Raw genomic sequence first — 14,273 nt, 5'->3', positions numbered from 1 at the left:
ATAACACTTTTTTTTTTTTTTTTTTTTTTTTTTTTTTTTTTTTTTTTTTGCGGCAAGCAAACTGGAGTAACCTCTACAAAAAACGCATAACCCTTATAACATTAGCGAGATAACAACAATAACACTGAACGGGTAACCCCTATAACATTGACAGTGTAACACCTATAACACTGATAAAGTAACTTCTATAATAGCTAGCTACACGGAGTACCCAATCACATAAAAGAGTCAGTTACTATATCACAAACAACTTCACGTATTTAAAATATATTACTCGTATTGTTATTAGATCTTTGCAATACTATCTTCCTATAAAATATATATCCCGTGCATTTTGCACGGGTACACTCTAGTGTACTTCTAATTTTTTTTTTTTTTTTTTTTTTTTTGACAATACTTCTAATTTCACAATTTATATTGTATGAATTTTGGTTTTATTAATTTTATTTTTTTAAAAAAGTTTATTCATATATGTTGTCCATCCGTGGGAAGATTACAGCAAAGAAAACTGAAACATCTGTGTTAATGGAGCTCCCAACACCCACTACCATTGCCAATACTACCACCACCGCCATCAACACTTCTGCGCCGACAAAGGCCGAACCCACTCCACCTCTTCCGGCGCCGGAGATAGTTCCTCCGCCGTCCAAGTCACCGGATTTCGTCACCGTCCCCAGCTACTCCAGTAACCCCCCTCTTTTTTCTTGCTTCTTCAATTTTCTTTTGGTTTTGCTATTTTTGATTGAAAATTGAAAAGAATTAAGGAACCCCATTGATTAACAGGTTGGTTCAAATGGAACGAGATTGACGATTGCGAGGTGCGGCATATGCCGGAGTTCTTCGAGGGGAATTCACCATCAAAGAACCCTAATGTTTACAAATATTACAGAAATGCCATTGTTAGCAATTTCAGGTCTAACCCTTCTAAGAAGCTTACTTTCACTGAGGTCAGGAGGTGGCTCGTCGGAGATGTGGGGTCCATTCGCCGCGTCTTTGATTTTCTTGACACGTGGGGTCTCATCAATTACTCCCCGCCCTCCGGTAAGCCGCCTTTTAAGTGGGAGGACAAGGAGAAAGAGAAGGAGAAGGACCGAGAACCCGCCGCTGTATCTTCTGCTGGGGCTGCTACTGCTGCTGTTGGGAATTCCAATATTCGGAAGTCTAACAAAATGTGCAGTGGTTGTAAAGTTACTTGCACTATTGCCTGCTTTGTTTGTGACAAGTTATACTTTTTTGTTTATTACCATCTTTTTGTTTATTTGTTTACTTGCACTAAATTAACATTGTGTAGGAATGTATAGTTGATTGTTAAATTGGGTTTTATCAGGGTTTATGAGATGATGGTGTTGGACTCGATTATGTAATTAAGGTCGTGTTTAGTTTCACCATATGTAAATTGATAGAATGGCATGGAGGGAGAGTGATGATCATGGTTGACGATTACAAAAGATTAAATCTTCATTCAATTAACGGACGGGTTCAAATGTGTTTCCATTTCTAGTTGTTTAGTATGAGTTAAAAGTAATAAATACCGTTTTCGAAGGGTAACAAAATCCCTCAATTTGTTACCCTTGACAAACCAGTGAAGACAAAATTCATTTCCTTAAACATGATCTACTCAAATTGTTTCCATTCCATTAGAATACCAAACTTATTGTAAAGGTAACGTTTAGCATTACCCTTTCCCCCATTTATTTAAATCGTTTCCATTCCATTTACGGTGTTTGTACCAAACACCCCCTAAGTCTCTAATGTTGTTGTTGTAGTATGTGGAATTTGTGACTTGATACTTCGTGTCTGTTAAAGATGATCTCCTATGGTTGTGACTTGTGAATGTGTGAGTGTATGTCTTGTGAGGCAGTGATCCAAACAGAATTGTGTGTGCACCTTTCTTGCTTTCTCCTCTAGGATTTCTAAAAGCTTTGATTCAAAAACTTCCATGCTGGTCTGATTGCATCCCTCTAATGCACTAACGAGTATGACCTGTTTGGAAGATGGTATAGAAAGATGGAAATGATAATGTGTATATAGATACTCTGTACAATATTTTATACAACGTCTTATGCCAGTTTTCATCTCCTCCATCACAACTCACCCCTACATCCAGTTTCTGTTTTTTCTTATGAGGTCAGGGTGGGGGTAGATATGCTTTGGTTTGCAGGTGATGGAGGATTGGAGGTTTCACAGATTTTAGATGAGACTGACAATGGAAATAGATATGGAAGCTGAGATAGGTTGATTTTGATGGATCAGGGGAATGGGGGGAATTTGTTGGAGGATGAATAAGTTTGGCTTGGCTGGGGAAAGCAGTTTTGAAATTAAGGGGATGGTGATATAATTTAAAATTTCTAACTAATTTGACTTCTTTGGTAGCCAGTTATATAAAGCACCAAAAGCGGTAATGGGAATGAATTGAAGTGTAATTTGACAAGCAAACTAACATCCTTTTGTCCATCGTAATGCAATTACATCCCCTAGCAGCTTACAAAGTTATATACAAATTCATTCTCATTCCCACCATTAGTTACCACTTACTAAACTGACCATTAATATTTGATTAAGGGAGCTCTTGTAGTTATTAGTTGAGCTTTGTGCTATTAACTTAGATAAGGTAAAAAGTAACCTTATATCTTGCGACCATAATGGCTCTTTTTGTCTATCATCATCTCTAAAAAAGGGTTTGCCTTCATTTTTCAGTTTGCTTCTTATAGTGGTAGGTTTATTACCCAAGAATATTACAATTACTTCACAGTAGCTAAGACATATTTATCTTTTGTTGGGCAGCATGATCTGGTGCTCTGTGCAAGGTGCTATGTTCGTGGCAATTACCAAGTTGGTGTTAATTCTTCAGAATTTAGACGGGTTGAGATTAGTGAACCAGTGAAGACCGACTGGACTGACAAAGAAACTTTGCATTTGTTGGAAGCCATTATGCATTATCGTGATGACTGGAAGCGTGTGGCTGAACATGTTGGTGGTAGAACTGAGAAAGAATGTATTGGTCGTTTTATCAAGCTTTCTTTTTGGGAAAAATTTGCAGAGCCTGCAGGTATGGGTGAGGAAGAAAGCATGTCAAGTAAGGGCCAAGTGGATGCTGAATCTGGTACAGAACCCCCTGCAAAGAAATTGCATCTTTCACCACTTGCTGATGCTAGCAACCCAATAATGGCTCAGGTAACAATGTCTATGTGGCTGAGCTTTTTGTTAGGTTGTCATGGAATTAGCATTGCTCGGTTAAGTTTAAGCACCTTGAAGATTTGACAGAAAATTGTGAGCGTCCAACAATATTTTTGACCTTAGTCATTGTACTGTTTTTGTTGTAGGCTGCATTTTTGTCAGCTTTGGCTGGTATTGAGGTTTCAGAAGCTACTGCTACAGCAGCAGTGGCAACTCTATATAACACAGACCGTCTAATAAGCAGCAGCAGGGGCAGTGGTCAATTGCAGGTCCATTCGATGAAAGTGCAAGGTATTGTCTACCTTCTTACTTAGAACGTATTACAGCTTGTACGCTTTCTTATCATTCTTTTGACTCATAAGCTGGTGTTACTGCTTGATTACCTGTCAATTTTGGTCCTACATGGACGATGCAGTTGTAGTTCTTAATGTTTCTTGGGCCGTCGTGGTTTAATTTCTTCTTATTTTTCTGTTTAATAATCTCAAAATTTAGTTTTTTCGCCTGTTTGTTCCAGATAATGGTTCTACATTTTGTTTGAAGTGCCATAGTTGATCTATAATTTAGACCTTTTAATAAGCTAGAGGTTTGTGTGACCATTAGTACAAGTTTGTTTAAGAATTCTCTGTTCATTAATTACGTTGGCTTAGAGAAGCTGACAGTTTGGTAATTTAGTTGCATGTTGATCTCACTAGCATGAAGATTACACTGTGGTACTCGCATTGTGCTTGATAGGGTTATGTGTACTATATTGTATGCTCATTTTACATAATATCCTATGTAAGATTTGTTTATCATTTTCTGTGTGCTGTGATCATTGAGTTAGTGTTCTTAGCTGTAACGTGTGTTACACACATTTATGATCCAGATCCTGCTATAGAAGCCAGTGGTGGCATAATTTGTACTCCAGAAGAAGCTCGTGTAGAGGCAGAGTCCTTGCTTAAGCAGGAAGAAGACGAGTTTTTAAAGTCAATAGCTGTCATTATCGAAGATAAGGTTGGCATTCGGATTGGCATAGACTCGCTATAAACTTCGTTTTACAGGTAATGACTTTATTGTTTGGATTTCGTTACAGATGAAAGAGATCCAAGATAAGATAGATCGTTTTGAAGAAAAGGATTTGCAATTGGAAAGGGAACGGCATCAGCTACAGCAAATGAAGCACCAGCTTTTCATAGATAAGCTCACTCTTTTATTTAACAAGGCTGCTGCTTCTAAATCTCCAGAAAATTTTACAGACGAGATTGTGAGAACAGAAATGCCTTCATCTAGATAGCTTAGTCATTATGTGTAGTTGCAACGTGTAACATTAAAGCTATGGTGGGTAGCTAATTGTTTCTTGCAGTTTAAATTAGATGAATATGTTACATATAATTTAGGAGTTAGGACTCATTTAATTTTGGCTCTTATATTAAGTAGAACATTAGCGAGTGTTGTACACTTGGAGCCTCCTCTTATGTGAAATGAAATAATCAGGCTAATTTTGTTAGCCACCTAAATAACTATGGACTCAAAAAAGATAACTTATATTTTTTTTTCCCCTAATACCCTGACTATCTTGTTTTTAGAATGTTTTTGTCAAATTGATGTTTATTAATTACTGAATTAGCTAGGTAAATAACATATAATGCACCATAAGGGTTGGACACAATTTTTTGGTAGTGGGAAAAAGGAAGAGAGAGAAAGGTAAAAGTACAAAAGTGCCCATGTGATATAAGCATAAAGTAGAGATTCAAATGTTTAAATGTAAGAGTATATAAGGAATTTGTAATGTGAACACAAATATTTTTCTTTCCTAAAATGGATATGGTGCAATATTTGTGAAACTTCCTTAAAAGGCAAGTGATGCTATATTTAAAAAACAGATGAAGTATGTGGTACTTCGTATAAGGCATTTTGAGCTCACTAAAATGAAAGGGCAACATGAGTTTGGACCTTATGTCAAAAAGAAAGCTATTAGGTAGTAATCTGAAGACATAAAACCCTGGACATAATATATACTGCTTTCGACTTTCAATTTATTTACTTGCAACACATCACTTTGTCACACAAGTTAAGAAAGATATACTTGGTAAATGGATAAATTAATTGTCCAAATTATACCACCAATAAGAAGAAAGTGATAAGTTGGTAGGCAAATTTTTTATAGCTTGGACGAGATCTCTGAACAAATAAAGCCGTGGTACTATGATTACATTATGTGTGAGCTTGATCCAATCATCGGCCCTTTTGGATTTGATCCCCTTGTCCAAACCAAGTCTTCATACACATTAGACTCCAGCTGTGCTCCCATTGGATCTGCCCTTGGCAATGACAATACTCACGTTCCTTATGCCACACAAGCCTTTTTGGAAGCCATGGAATTGGCCAACCCACTCATCCCACCACCACAACCACCACACGCCCTCCTCGTCTACTGCTATCTTAAATGCATCCCATCGACTAGACCAGAGGTTAAGTCATAAACATCCACACCCCCCTTGCTATCATATGCTTCAATGAAGTAGGGAATATCATCTACTGTACTTTGAAAGAATGAACGGTTAATGAAAAAGCACCAGCTACGTCCATAGCTGAGCAGCTGTAGAGGCAGCCAGCGCGGACCTTGTTCATTACCGAGTGGTTACAGAGGCCTTCAAACCATGGATGCTGCATATTTTGCAGTTTGTTTCATTGCGCTTCTCCACCAGGTACAAACTTACCCTAAATTTTCAAACCTCACTGTATATAACTTGCTACTAATATCATTCAGTTCGTATAATTATCACTGCAACAAATATCCCACATTGGTAGTTTTATATCCAACAGTATCACAGTGGCTGATACATTTATCAATCTTTTTTGGGAAGCATGATCTGGTACTAAATTGCATAAGGGCCAAAATGGATGCTGAATCTGGAACAGAACCCGTCACAAATAATTGTATCTTACATTAGTTGCTGATGCTAGCAACCCCATAATGGCTCAGGTATTGATTGTGATGTGGCTGATCTTATATATACATGGAATTAGCATCAGTCTGTTAAGTTTAAGCACCTTGAGAATTTGACTGAAAATTGTGAACCTCCAACAATCTTTTTAGTCAAAGCTAGCTGTACTGTTTTTGTTTTTAAGTTGGATAAACTTTACTTCTGAATTCTTATGCATGTTTTGGGCTGCACTTTTGTCAGCTTTGGCTGGTATTGAGGTTTCAGAAGCTACTGCTACAGTAGCAGCGGCAACTCCTTATGACATAGATTGTCTCACAAGTGAGGGGGAGTGGTCAGCTGCAGGTCCGTTTGATGAAAGTGCAAGGTATTGTCTACCTTCTTAATGTGAGCACATTACAACATGTACACTTTCTATCCCTTATTACTCCCTTTGTCCCATAATATAGTGCCCCTTTCGCTTCGAAATCAAAATGGATTTTGATAGACATTTATAGTTAAACACAAAGGGATCATGCTAGATACAACTATTTTATTAATATTATATTAAATTCAGCTGAAGAATTGATTTAGTTTCATACATAAACAAAAAAAAAAAAAAGTTCTCAGCAAAACTGATCTGTTGTCTGACAAACAGTGTGATAGTTTCTACCTGTGTGAGCGGCAACATTTTGCAGCATAGCCAGTTGAATAATATACTCACAATTGGATCATTACTTTTATCCTCAAAATTGATGAATATATACAGTAAGATTTAAGAAAGAGCATAAACACCTTTTCCTGTACTAGGCTAATGACAGCATCGGTTACTGCTTAGTAAGAGTCTCTTCCATCAGCCTAATCTAAATGATTGGACAGCCTGCAAAGAAGATAAAAGCCGAAAGATTTAGCAAATAAGACGGTTTGTTCAGAGTAGCAATAGCTGAATTAAGGTTGATGGGGGTTCATTAGTAATTTATTTGACATACCTTTTCAATTTTGGATCCAAATTTATCAGATTCTTCTTCCAGAAACTTCAATATATGCAAATTATACTGATAACTTTAGTAACTTAATTAGCATCAGTTGCCTGCAATTTTTTTCAGATGAACAGATCTAAGCAAAGTTTACCTGGCCAGTAACTGTGTAAAGCCTGTTATACCAGCCATTGTTCGCCATCCCAATTGCAGAGTAGATGTGCCGGCGACTTTCCCCAGGATTTTGGAGCGTGTACTCAATATAGTAAAGTCCTGTCCGGTTCAAAAGGGCAACAGGTTTTTTAATGTTACATTTTACTGCATATACATAACATATCTACTAAGTTTATTTGTGAATTGAACTTGAGTATGTAGCCCTTACTTATACTGGTTGATCCTCGTTTGAGCTGAGTTTTCTTGAACATATTTTATAAGATGAATGTAACAAAGCCCTATTCTAGTTCACACCAAAAATAAGGGGGAAAAGCAAACTAGTTACCGCGTTTAGCTTTACAATCTATGAGTTTTGCTGCGATCCCAGGAGGCCTCTTCCAACTTCTGTCCAATCCATTAACCTGATCATTTGTGGAAACTTTAGATATACCATTGATTTCAACATATGAATGACAATGGAATATGTTTAAGTGGTGAGTTGGCGGCGGTTACCAAACTTTCTGCAAAAGCATCAACATTGCCAAAAGACTCCAATTTTGTGAAATCGGGACCAATTCCAGTGATCACCACACTGACTGCAGAACAAAGTAGTTCATCAGGGAGATTAGACGTATTCTCACATTTGTGTAATTATTTTATGATATAGTTTCGCATAATGATATGCTACCATTTGAAGTAGAAGCCTCTTCAGGGTAAAATGCTGTAATGGATTTAATTCCATCTGTCTCCCCAGCTCCAACTTGCCATTCTGAATGGTAAATCATGCACTTTTCAGTAAAACTTTGTGTATATTATCCCTATATGTGATCAAGCTTATGTTCAACACGCTTAAACTGTGCTGTTGAATAACAGTATTTACCTTGAGGGATAGAAATCTTGTACTTGTTAACATCGTCAGAGTAGATGCGAAAGTCTGCAGGAACATCTGAAATAACATCCAATGGCAAATACATAGAAGTACATATAGATTCATGAATGTTATTGAAATACTATGAGACATAAAAGGGTTGTGTTATTTTCCTCACCATCAAGTGCTAGAGCAGGTGAAGAAACAGCAGCAGTGGCAGCTTGAAAAATTGCAGAGAAAGCCATCTGAAGTATTACTTCTCTTCTTCTGGTGCTGCTACTGTCAGATTCATGTTCTGTCACTGCGGTTTGTCGAGTATTTGGGAGAGAGCAGAAGACAACAGACTGCTTTCTAGTTAAAAAGCTTAGCCTGCCTGCAAATATGCCATCTGAATGTCAAATTTGATTGTGTTATCAATAGAATGACAAAAGGGGTATGTATGTTTAGGACCTGAAGTTCGTATACGAGCAGCGAGGGGCAAGGAAAGAGAGGGAGTGCGCAGCCGGAGCAACGACGCAGTGGCTGTGCTCCCTGTGGCTGTTGGAGCAGCTGCCATCATCATCCTGACTAATTAAGTGATTCTCTTAGGCAGAGCAGCCTCTTTTGTGTAGGATATCATATTTCTTGGTTGGTCCATCATATGCCCATTTGCTGTTTGCGCTTTGTGGTGAGCATCAAAATGTGGCCCACTTTAATTTTTAGGAAGATACTACAATTAAGAGTGTTATAGACTCACAACGCCTACTTTTACCATGATTAACTCCATTTTCTCCTCAGATTAACTAAATAGGTTTTTCTTAGCAAAATAAGATGACGATAATTAAGCCTTAGATTATGAGATTATCCAATAAAAGTACAACCCTTATCACATACATGGGTGCAAAGCGGGTCGTCAACTATAACCACTAGGCCAACTTTAGTTTTTAATTGTACAACTCATATAGTCACGACTCACGAGAATCTTAAAAGTCATGTGCAATTAATAATCTAAAAATTCAAGGTATTGATGAACTTGTTTTAGATTTTATTAATGTTGAATTGTCATTAGTCATTACTCGTATATTTATTAGTCATGATATTACTTTATATAATAGAAAATCATATAAATGCGGAGTTAGAGATTTATCTGGGGGTGCACAAGAAAAGAAAATCACATAAGAACTTAAGTTTATTATTATACGTAGTATTACTTTATACGAAGTATATATATATATATATATATATATATATATATATATATATATATATATATATATATATATATATATATATATATATATGATTTTAACACACCTAAAGTGATATAGGTACATCCATTGTGAGAGCACAGTTTTTTATGCTCCTCTGACATAGAGGCATGCCAAATTGCCATCAATAATAAATGTGCCAAATTAGTTTTCAATAATTAAAAAAAAAAAAATTATATGTGTGTAATACTTCAATAAAATTACAAATTCTCTTTCAATTCCAATAAATAAATTAGAACTTTTTTTTTTTTGGTGCAATATAAATTAGAACTTATGATTTAGTACCCTTTCCATCTTTTTTTATGTTATTGTTTTAAGCGTGCGCATTTGACAATTAATATCTTTCATCATTAATACGGAGTATTAGACTAGGTAAACGGACAAATTAATTGATAAAACTTTACCATCGACAAGAAAGGAAATTTTATAGCTTAATTCATCCATTTACCTAGTCTAATCACTCCTGCAAATAGTGTATCTAAAATTAAAGGTATAGCAAGTTAAAAAAAATAAAAATAAAAATAAAAAATAAAAAATAAAAAAAACAGAGAAATCACATCTTTTAAATGATCCATTATTTTTGCATGCATGCATGGTTCCTACAAGCGCTAGAGATGAAGTACAACTTGTATCTTTTTCAGGTTAAAGCCATAAGAACCAGGTCTTGTATATTTTTCATTAAGTAAACTCATAAATTCATAATAATCTAATAAGAAGTGATCAGTTTGATCACTTTGTATTTAATGCTCAAATTTATTCATGGACAATGGCTTCAACTTCAATGACCAATCAAGCTGATGTGCAAAACTATACTTTAATTTGTCCAGTGCTGAAAAAAAACCAAACGTCCCCTCTAGGTTTTCCTTGGGAGGGTTTTTCTAGGTTTTCCTAGGTGTTCCTTCTTTTGAAGGTTTTCTTTGCTTTCTTGTGTGATTGTTCAGCCATGGATTCGAATATTACTACAGACAGAGTAAATTCTGATGAAGTAGTTCCCTTAGAGAAAAATAAAAATTTAGAAAAAACCTTGAATAAAACCCTAGACTCGCTGAATGAGTCCGAGAAGAATTCTGATACTGAGATCAATAATATTGTTGATTCGGAGGATGTTGTGTAATGGATTGAAGGGGATGCAGATGAGGAGGATGCAAGGATCGAATTAGGGCTTGTTGGAAAGATTTGGACAGATCGTATTATCAATTCCAATGCGTTCATGACAACAATAAAGAACGTATGGCAACCGAGGCACGGAATGGAAATTAGCAACATTGGAAAGAATACTTATATCTTCCAATTCCACCATTGGAAGGATAAGAAAAGAGTTATGGATGAGCAACCTTGGCACTTTGATAGACATGCTATCCTTCTTGGTGAAATTGATGATAATGTGAAACCGCTTGATGTTCAATTGTTCGAAATTCCAATGTGGGTGAGGGTGTATAACTTGCCTTTCAAAGGCAGGCTCAATACTGCGAATGTGGAGGCCATAGGGAACAAAATTGGTCGTTATATTAAGATGGAGAATTCGGGATGTATGGGCATTGATAAGTCTCTGAGAATTAGAGTGATGATTGATGTCACTAAGCCTCTTATGCAGAAGGTAAAAGTGAAAATGCGTGGTGGATATGAAGATTTCTTTGAGATCAAATATGAGAAGCCTCCGCTGTTCTGCTTCTATTGTGGGAGAATAGGTCATGGGGTTAAAGATTGCGAAGTATGCAAAGATGAGGATGAACCTAATATGAAGTATGGGGGATGGATGAAGGCTTCTCCATGGAAGAGTAATAAAGGTGATGGTGCTAATGATCAGGTTTCCTCTAATTCATCATGTGCAAAGAGCCTTTTCATCACTAAGCCGAAAACATCTGGGAAGAAAGTGAGTCATGAGAAGTTGGGAGCAGTGCTTAGTAAGCTTAATGATGTCACGTTGGACCCAAATAAAGCCCAAGCAAATGCTGACCAGAGTGTGGCACTAGGAGAGACTCTGATTCTACCAGTTTCCCAACCCCAGGGAACTTTGACAGAAACTCAGAACACTTTAGTTGCTACGAAGGATGTGCAATTGAGGGTGCTGAGTGATGCGATCAATACAGGGGAGGCAGAACTGAATTCTCAAAAGAAGAAAAAAACAAGGGTAGTGATTGTGAAGGACAGGAAGGGTTTGACTAATAGAAATAATGCTACAATTAGTGGCAGTATTAGAAAGAGAGAGGAGCAGGATGGAGAGAAGGTGAGCAGTGAAGATGATGATGGAGGTAACAGCACAAAGAAGAGAGCTATAGATAGCAGCAGAACAAACCCATATGTTGACTCTGACATGACTGACATAGTGGCGGGCCCCACTACTTGGGCTCTCGGTGACAAATGAGGTTCATCCTCTCGTGGAACTGCCGGGGTTTGGGGAGCTCTCGGGCAGTCAATGCGCTTAGGCGTATTGTTATCACGGAAAATCCCGGGTTGGTGTTTCTTCAAGAAACCAAACTTAGTCAAGGTGAGATGGAGAGGGTAAAAAATAAACTGAATTTTTCAGGAATGCTAGTTGTAGGATGTGTAGGGGAGGGAAGGAAAAGAAGTGGGGGGTTGGCGTTGTTATGGAGGAGTGAATGGGAGATTTCTATTCAATCATATTCCTTGAATCACATTGACGCTCATGTAAAATGTGAGGAGTGGAGTTGGTGGAGATTTACTGGAGTTTACGGCTTCCCCGAGGATGAAAACAAATATAAAACTGGTGCTCTCTTAGAAAATCTTATTAATGATCATAATATGCCTTGGCTTTGTGGAGGCGACTTTAATTTGATGATGTGGTCCACGGAGAAGCAAGGTGGAGCATATTTTAGGTACTCAGAGGCTGCCATATTTCGTGATGCACTTACTACTTGTAGACTTGATGATTTGGGCTTTATTGGATACCCCTTTACATGGTTTAACAATCGTGGAGGTGATGACAATCTTCAAGAAAGACTTGATCGGTTCACAGCCAATGACGAGTGGAAGGAGATGTTCTCGGGGGCGTATGTTACTCATCTTGACAAAAGGAAATCTGACCACCTTCCTTTGCTCCTTTGTGTCAAAGATCGAATTCATGGGGTAAAGAAAAAGAAACTCAGAAAAATTTTCAGATTTGAGGAGATGTGGTTGAGAGATGAGTCATGTGTTGACATTATCAGAGAAGCTTGGGATGGAGGAGGAAATGTTAGTGTGAACCTGAGCAATACTGCTGGAAGACTTGGCTCTTGGAGCAAAGATAAATTTGGCAGCTCTGCCAAGGAAATGAGAACTCTAAAGGCTCAAATGGCGACCCTTATGGAAGAAGAACAGTCCACTGAGGTTCTTTCACAAATGAAGGCAATTGATGACAGATTAGATGAGTTAGAAGAAAGGGAAGAGCTCTACTGGAAGCAGCGTAGTAGACAAGAATGGCTCAAGAACGGCGATAAAAACTCGAAGTTTTTTCATTCGAAAGCTAAACAACGGGCCAAACGTAACCACATTGCTGCCATATCTGACGAAGCAGGAAACATTTTTCACGAAGAGGAAAAAATATCTGAAGTCCTTGCTGCTCATTTCGAAGCTTTGTTTGGTTCATCATGTCAGGTGGACATGGATCCCATTATTGATCTTGTGGAGGCTCGTGTGACAGAATCAATGTCCAACTTTCTAGCTGAGCCCTTTCAAGCGATCGAAGTCACTCAAGCTCTAAATCAAATGCATCCCACGAAAGCGCCAGGCCCGGATGGTATGTGTGCTCTTTTTTATCAGAAATTTTGGAATATTGTTGGTCCAGATATTATTGATTTAGTCTTGGACATTTTGAATAATGGGGGTGATGTTGGGGATATTAATCAGACTTACATTGTGTTGATTCCCAAGAAAAAAGAGTGTGAGTCTCCGGCGGATTATAGACCCATTAGTTTGTGCAATGTGATATATAAAATTGTGACTAAGGTGCTTGCAAATAGGTTGAAAGTTGTTTTGCCGGATATCATTCATGAGTCTCAAAGTGGTTTTGTTCCGGGTCGTTTGATTTTTGATAATATTCTTGTTGCATATGAGTGCTTTCATTATTTGCGGAAAAAGAAAGTTGGTAAGGCAGGATTTTTGGGGCTTAATCTTGATATGAGTAAAGCCTATGATAGAGTGGAGTGGTCTTTTCTTGAGCGTATGATGCTGAAATTGGGTCTCCCGGATGGCTATGTTAAAAATGTCATGAAGTGTGTGTGTTCTGCCTCTTTTAAAATCCTTGTGAATGGACAACCGTCAAGGAATTTCTTGCCTTCTAGAGGGCTCCGTCAAGGGGACCCCTTGTCCCCTTTCCTTTTTATTATTTGTGCTGAAGGTTTATCCACCCTACTTAGAGATGCAGAAAAGAGGAAGATCATACATGGGGTAAAAATTGGCAAAAAGGTGGATCCAATATCTCACTTATTTTTTGCAGATGACAGTTTGTTGTTTATAAGGGCAAATGAAGAAGAAGTGGAGAATGTGCTTGATATTCTTTCAACCTATGAAACTGCTTCGGGTCAGAAACTGAATATGGAGAAATCTGAGGTCTCTTTTAGCCGAAATATTGAGCCAGAGAAGAAGAATATGCTTCAGATGAAGTTATCGTTTAAGGCCGTTGAGGGACATGACAAATATCTTGGTCTTCCTACTTATTTAGGAAGCTCAAAAAAAAGAATTTTCTCAGTTATTCAGGATCGGGTCTGGAAAAAGCTTAAAGGTTGGAAGGGTGGTTATCTCTCTCAGGCTGGGCGTGAAGTTCTCATAAAGTCAATTGCTCAAGCTATTCCCACATACGCGATGCAATGCTTCAATCTTCCCGTGAGTATCCTTAAGGAAATTGAAAGAATGTGTCGTAACTTCTTTTGGGGACAGAAAAATGATGAACACAAGATTGCTTGGGTGGCTTGGGAGAAAGTGATTGTCTCCAAGAAAGAAGGGGGTCTAG

At 37.7% G+C, this 14,273-nt stretch overlaps 2 protein-coding genes across 3 annotated transcripts; one reads left to right on the top strand and one right to left on the bottom strand.

The window, feature by feature from the left end:
* Positions 1-456: 456 nt before the first annotated feature.
* LOC145614471 (SWI/SNF complex subunit SWI3B-like) lies at positions 457-4,637 on the top strand. Its single transcript, XM_081669527.1, has 6 exons — positions 457-685; positions 784-1,235; positions 2,785-3,174; positions 3,324-3,468; positions 4,043-4,170; positions 4,250-4,637. Exons 1-6 carry the CDS (start codon positions 472-474, stop codon positions 4,448-4,450), a joined length of 1,530 nt encoding a protein of 509 aa, XP_081525653.1. The 5' UTR covers positions 457-471; the 3' UTR covers positions 4,451-4,637.
* A 1,976-nt stretch (positions 4,638-6,613) lies between these two features.
* Positions 6,614-8,695, bottom strand: LOC145614647 (psbP domain-containing protein 3, chloroplastic-like). Of its 2 annotated transcripts, none has more exons than XM_081669713.1 (9): positions 8,529-8,695; positions 8,257-8,451; positions 8,091-8,156; positions 7,899-7,979; positions 7,724-7,806; positions 7,557-7,632; positions 7,212-7,330; positions 7,070-7,135; positions 6,614-6,960 (listed from the first exon to the last, which is right to left on the bottom strand). In XM_081669713.1, the coding sequence occupies exons 1-9, from the start codon at positions 8,638-8,640 to the stop codon at positions 6,934-6,936; spliced, it is 825 nt and encodes a 274-aa protein (XP_081525839.1). In that variant the 5' UTR covers positions 8,641-8,695; the 3' UTR covers positions 6,614-6,933. The 2 variants fall into 2 exon arrangements, with proteins under 2 accessions (XP_081525839.1, XP_081525840.1); XM_081669714.1 differs by having other exon boundaries at positions 7,070-7,114; positions 8,529-8,694.
* Positions 8,696-14,273: the final 5,578 nt, after the last annotated feature.

Source organism: Chenopodium album, chromosome 25 (genome assembly GCF_948465745.1).
Source record: "Chenopodium album chromosome 25, dcCheAlbu1.1, whole genome shotgun sequence".
Taxonomy (NCBI): domain Eukaryota; kingdom Viridiplantae; phylum Streptophyta; class Magnoliopsida; order Caryophyllales; family Amaranthaceae; genus Chenopodium; species Chenopodium album.
Note: the sequence above shows the minus strand (reverse complement) of the source record. Positions and strands in the feature narration are given on the sequence as shown.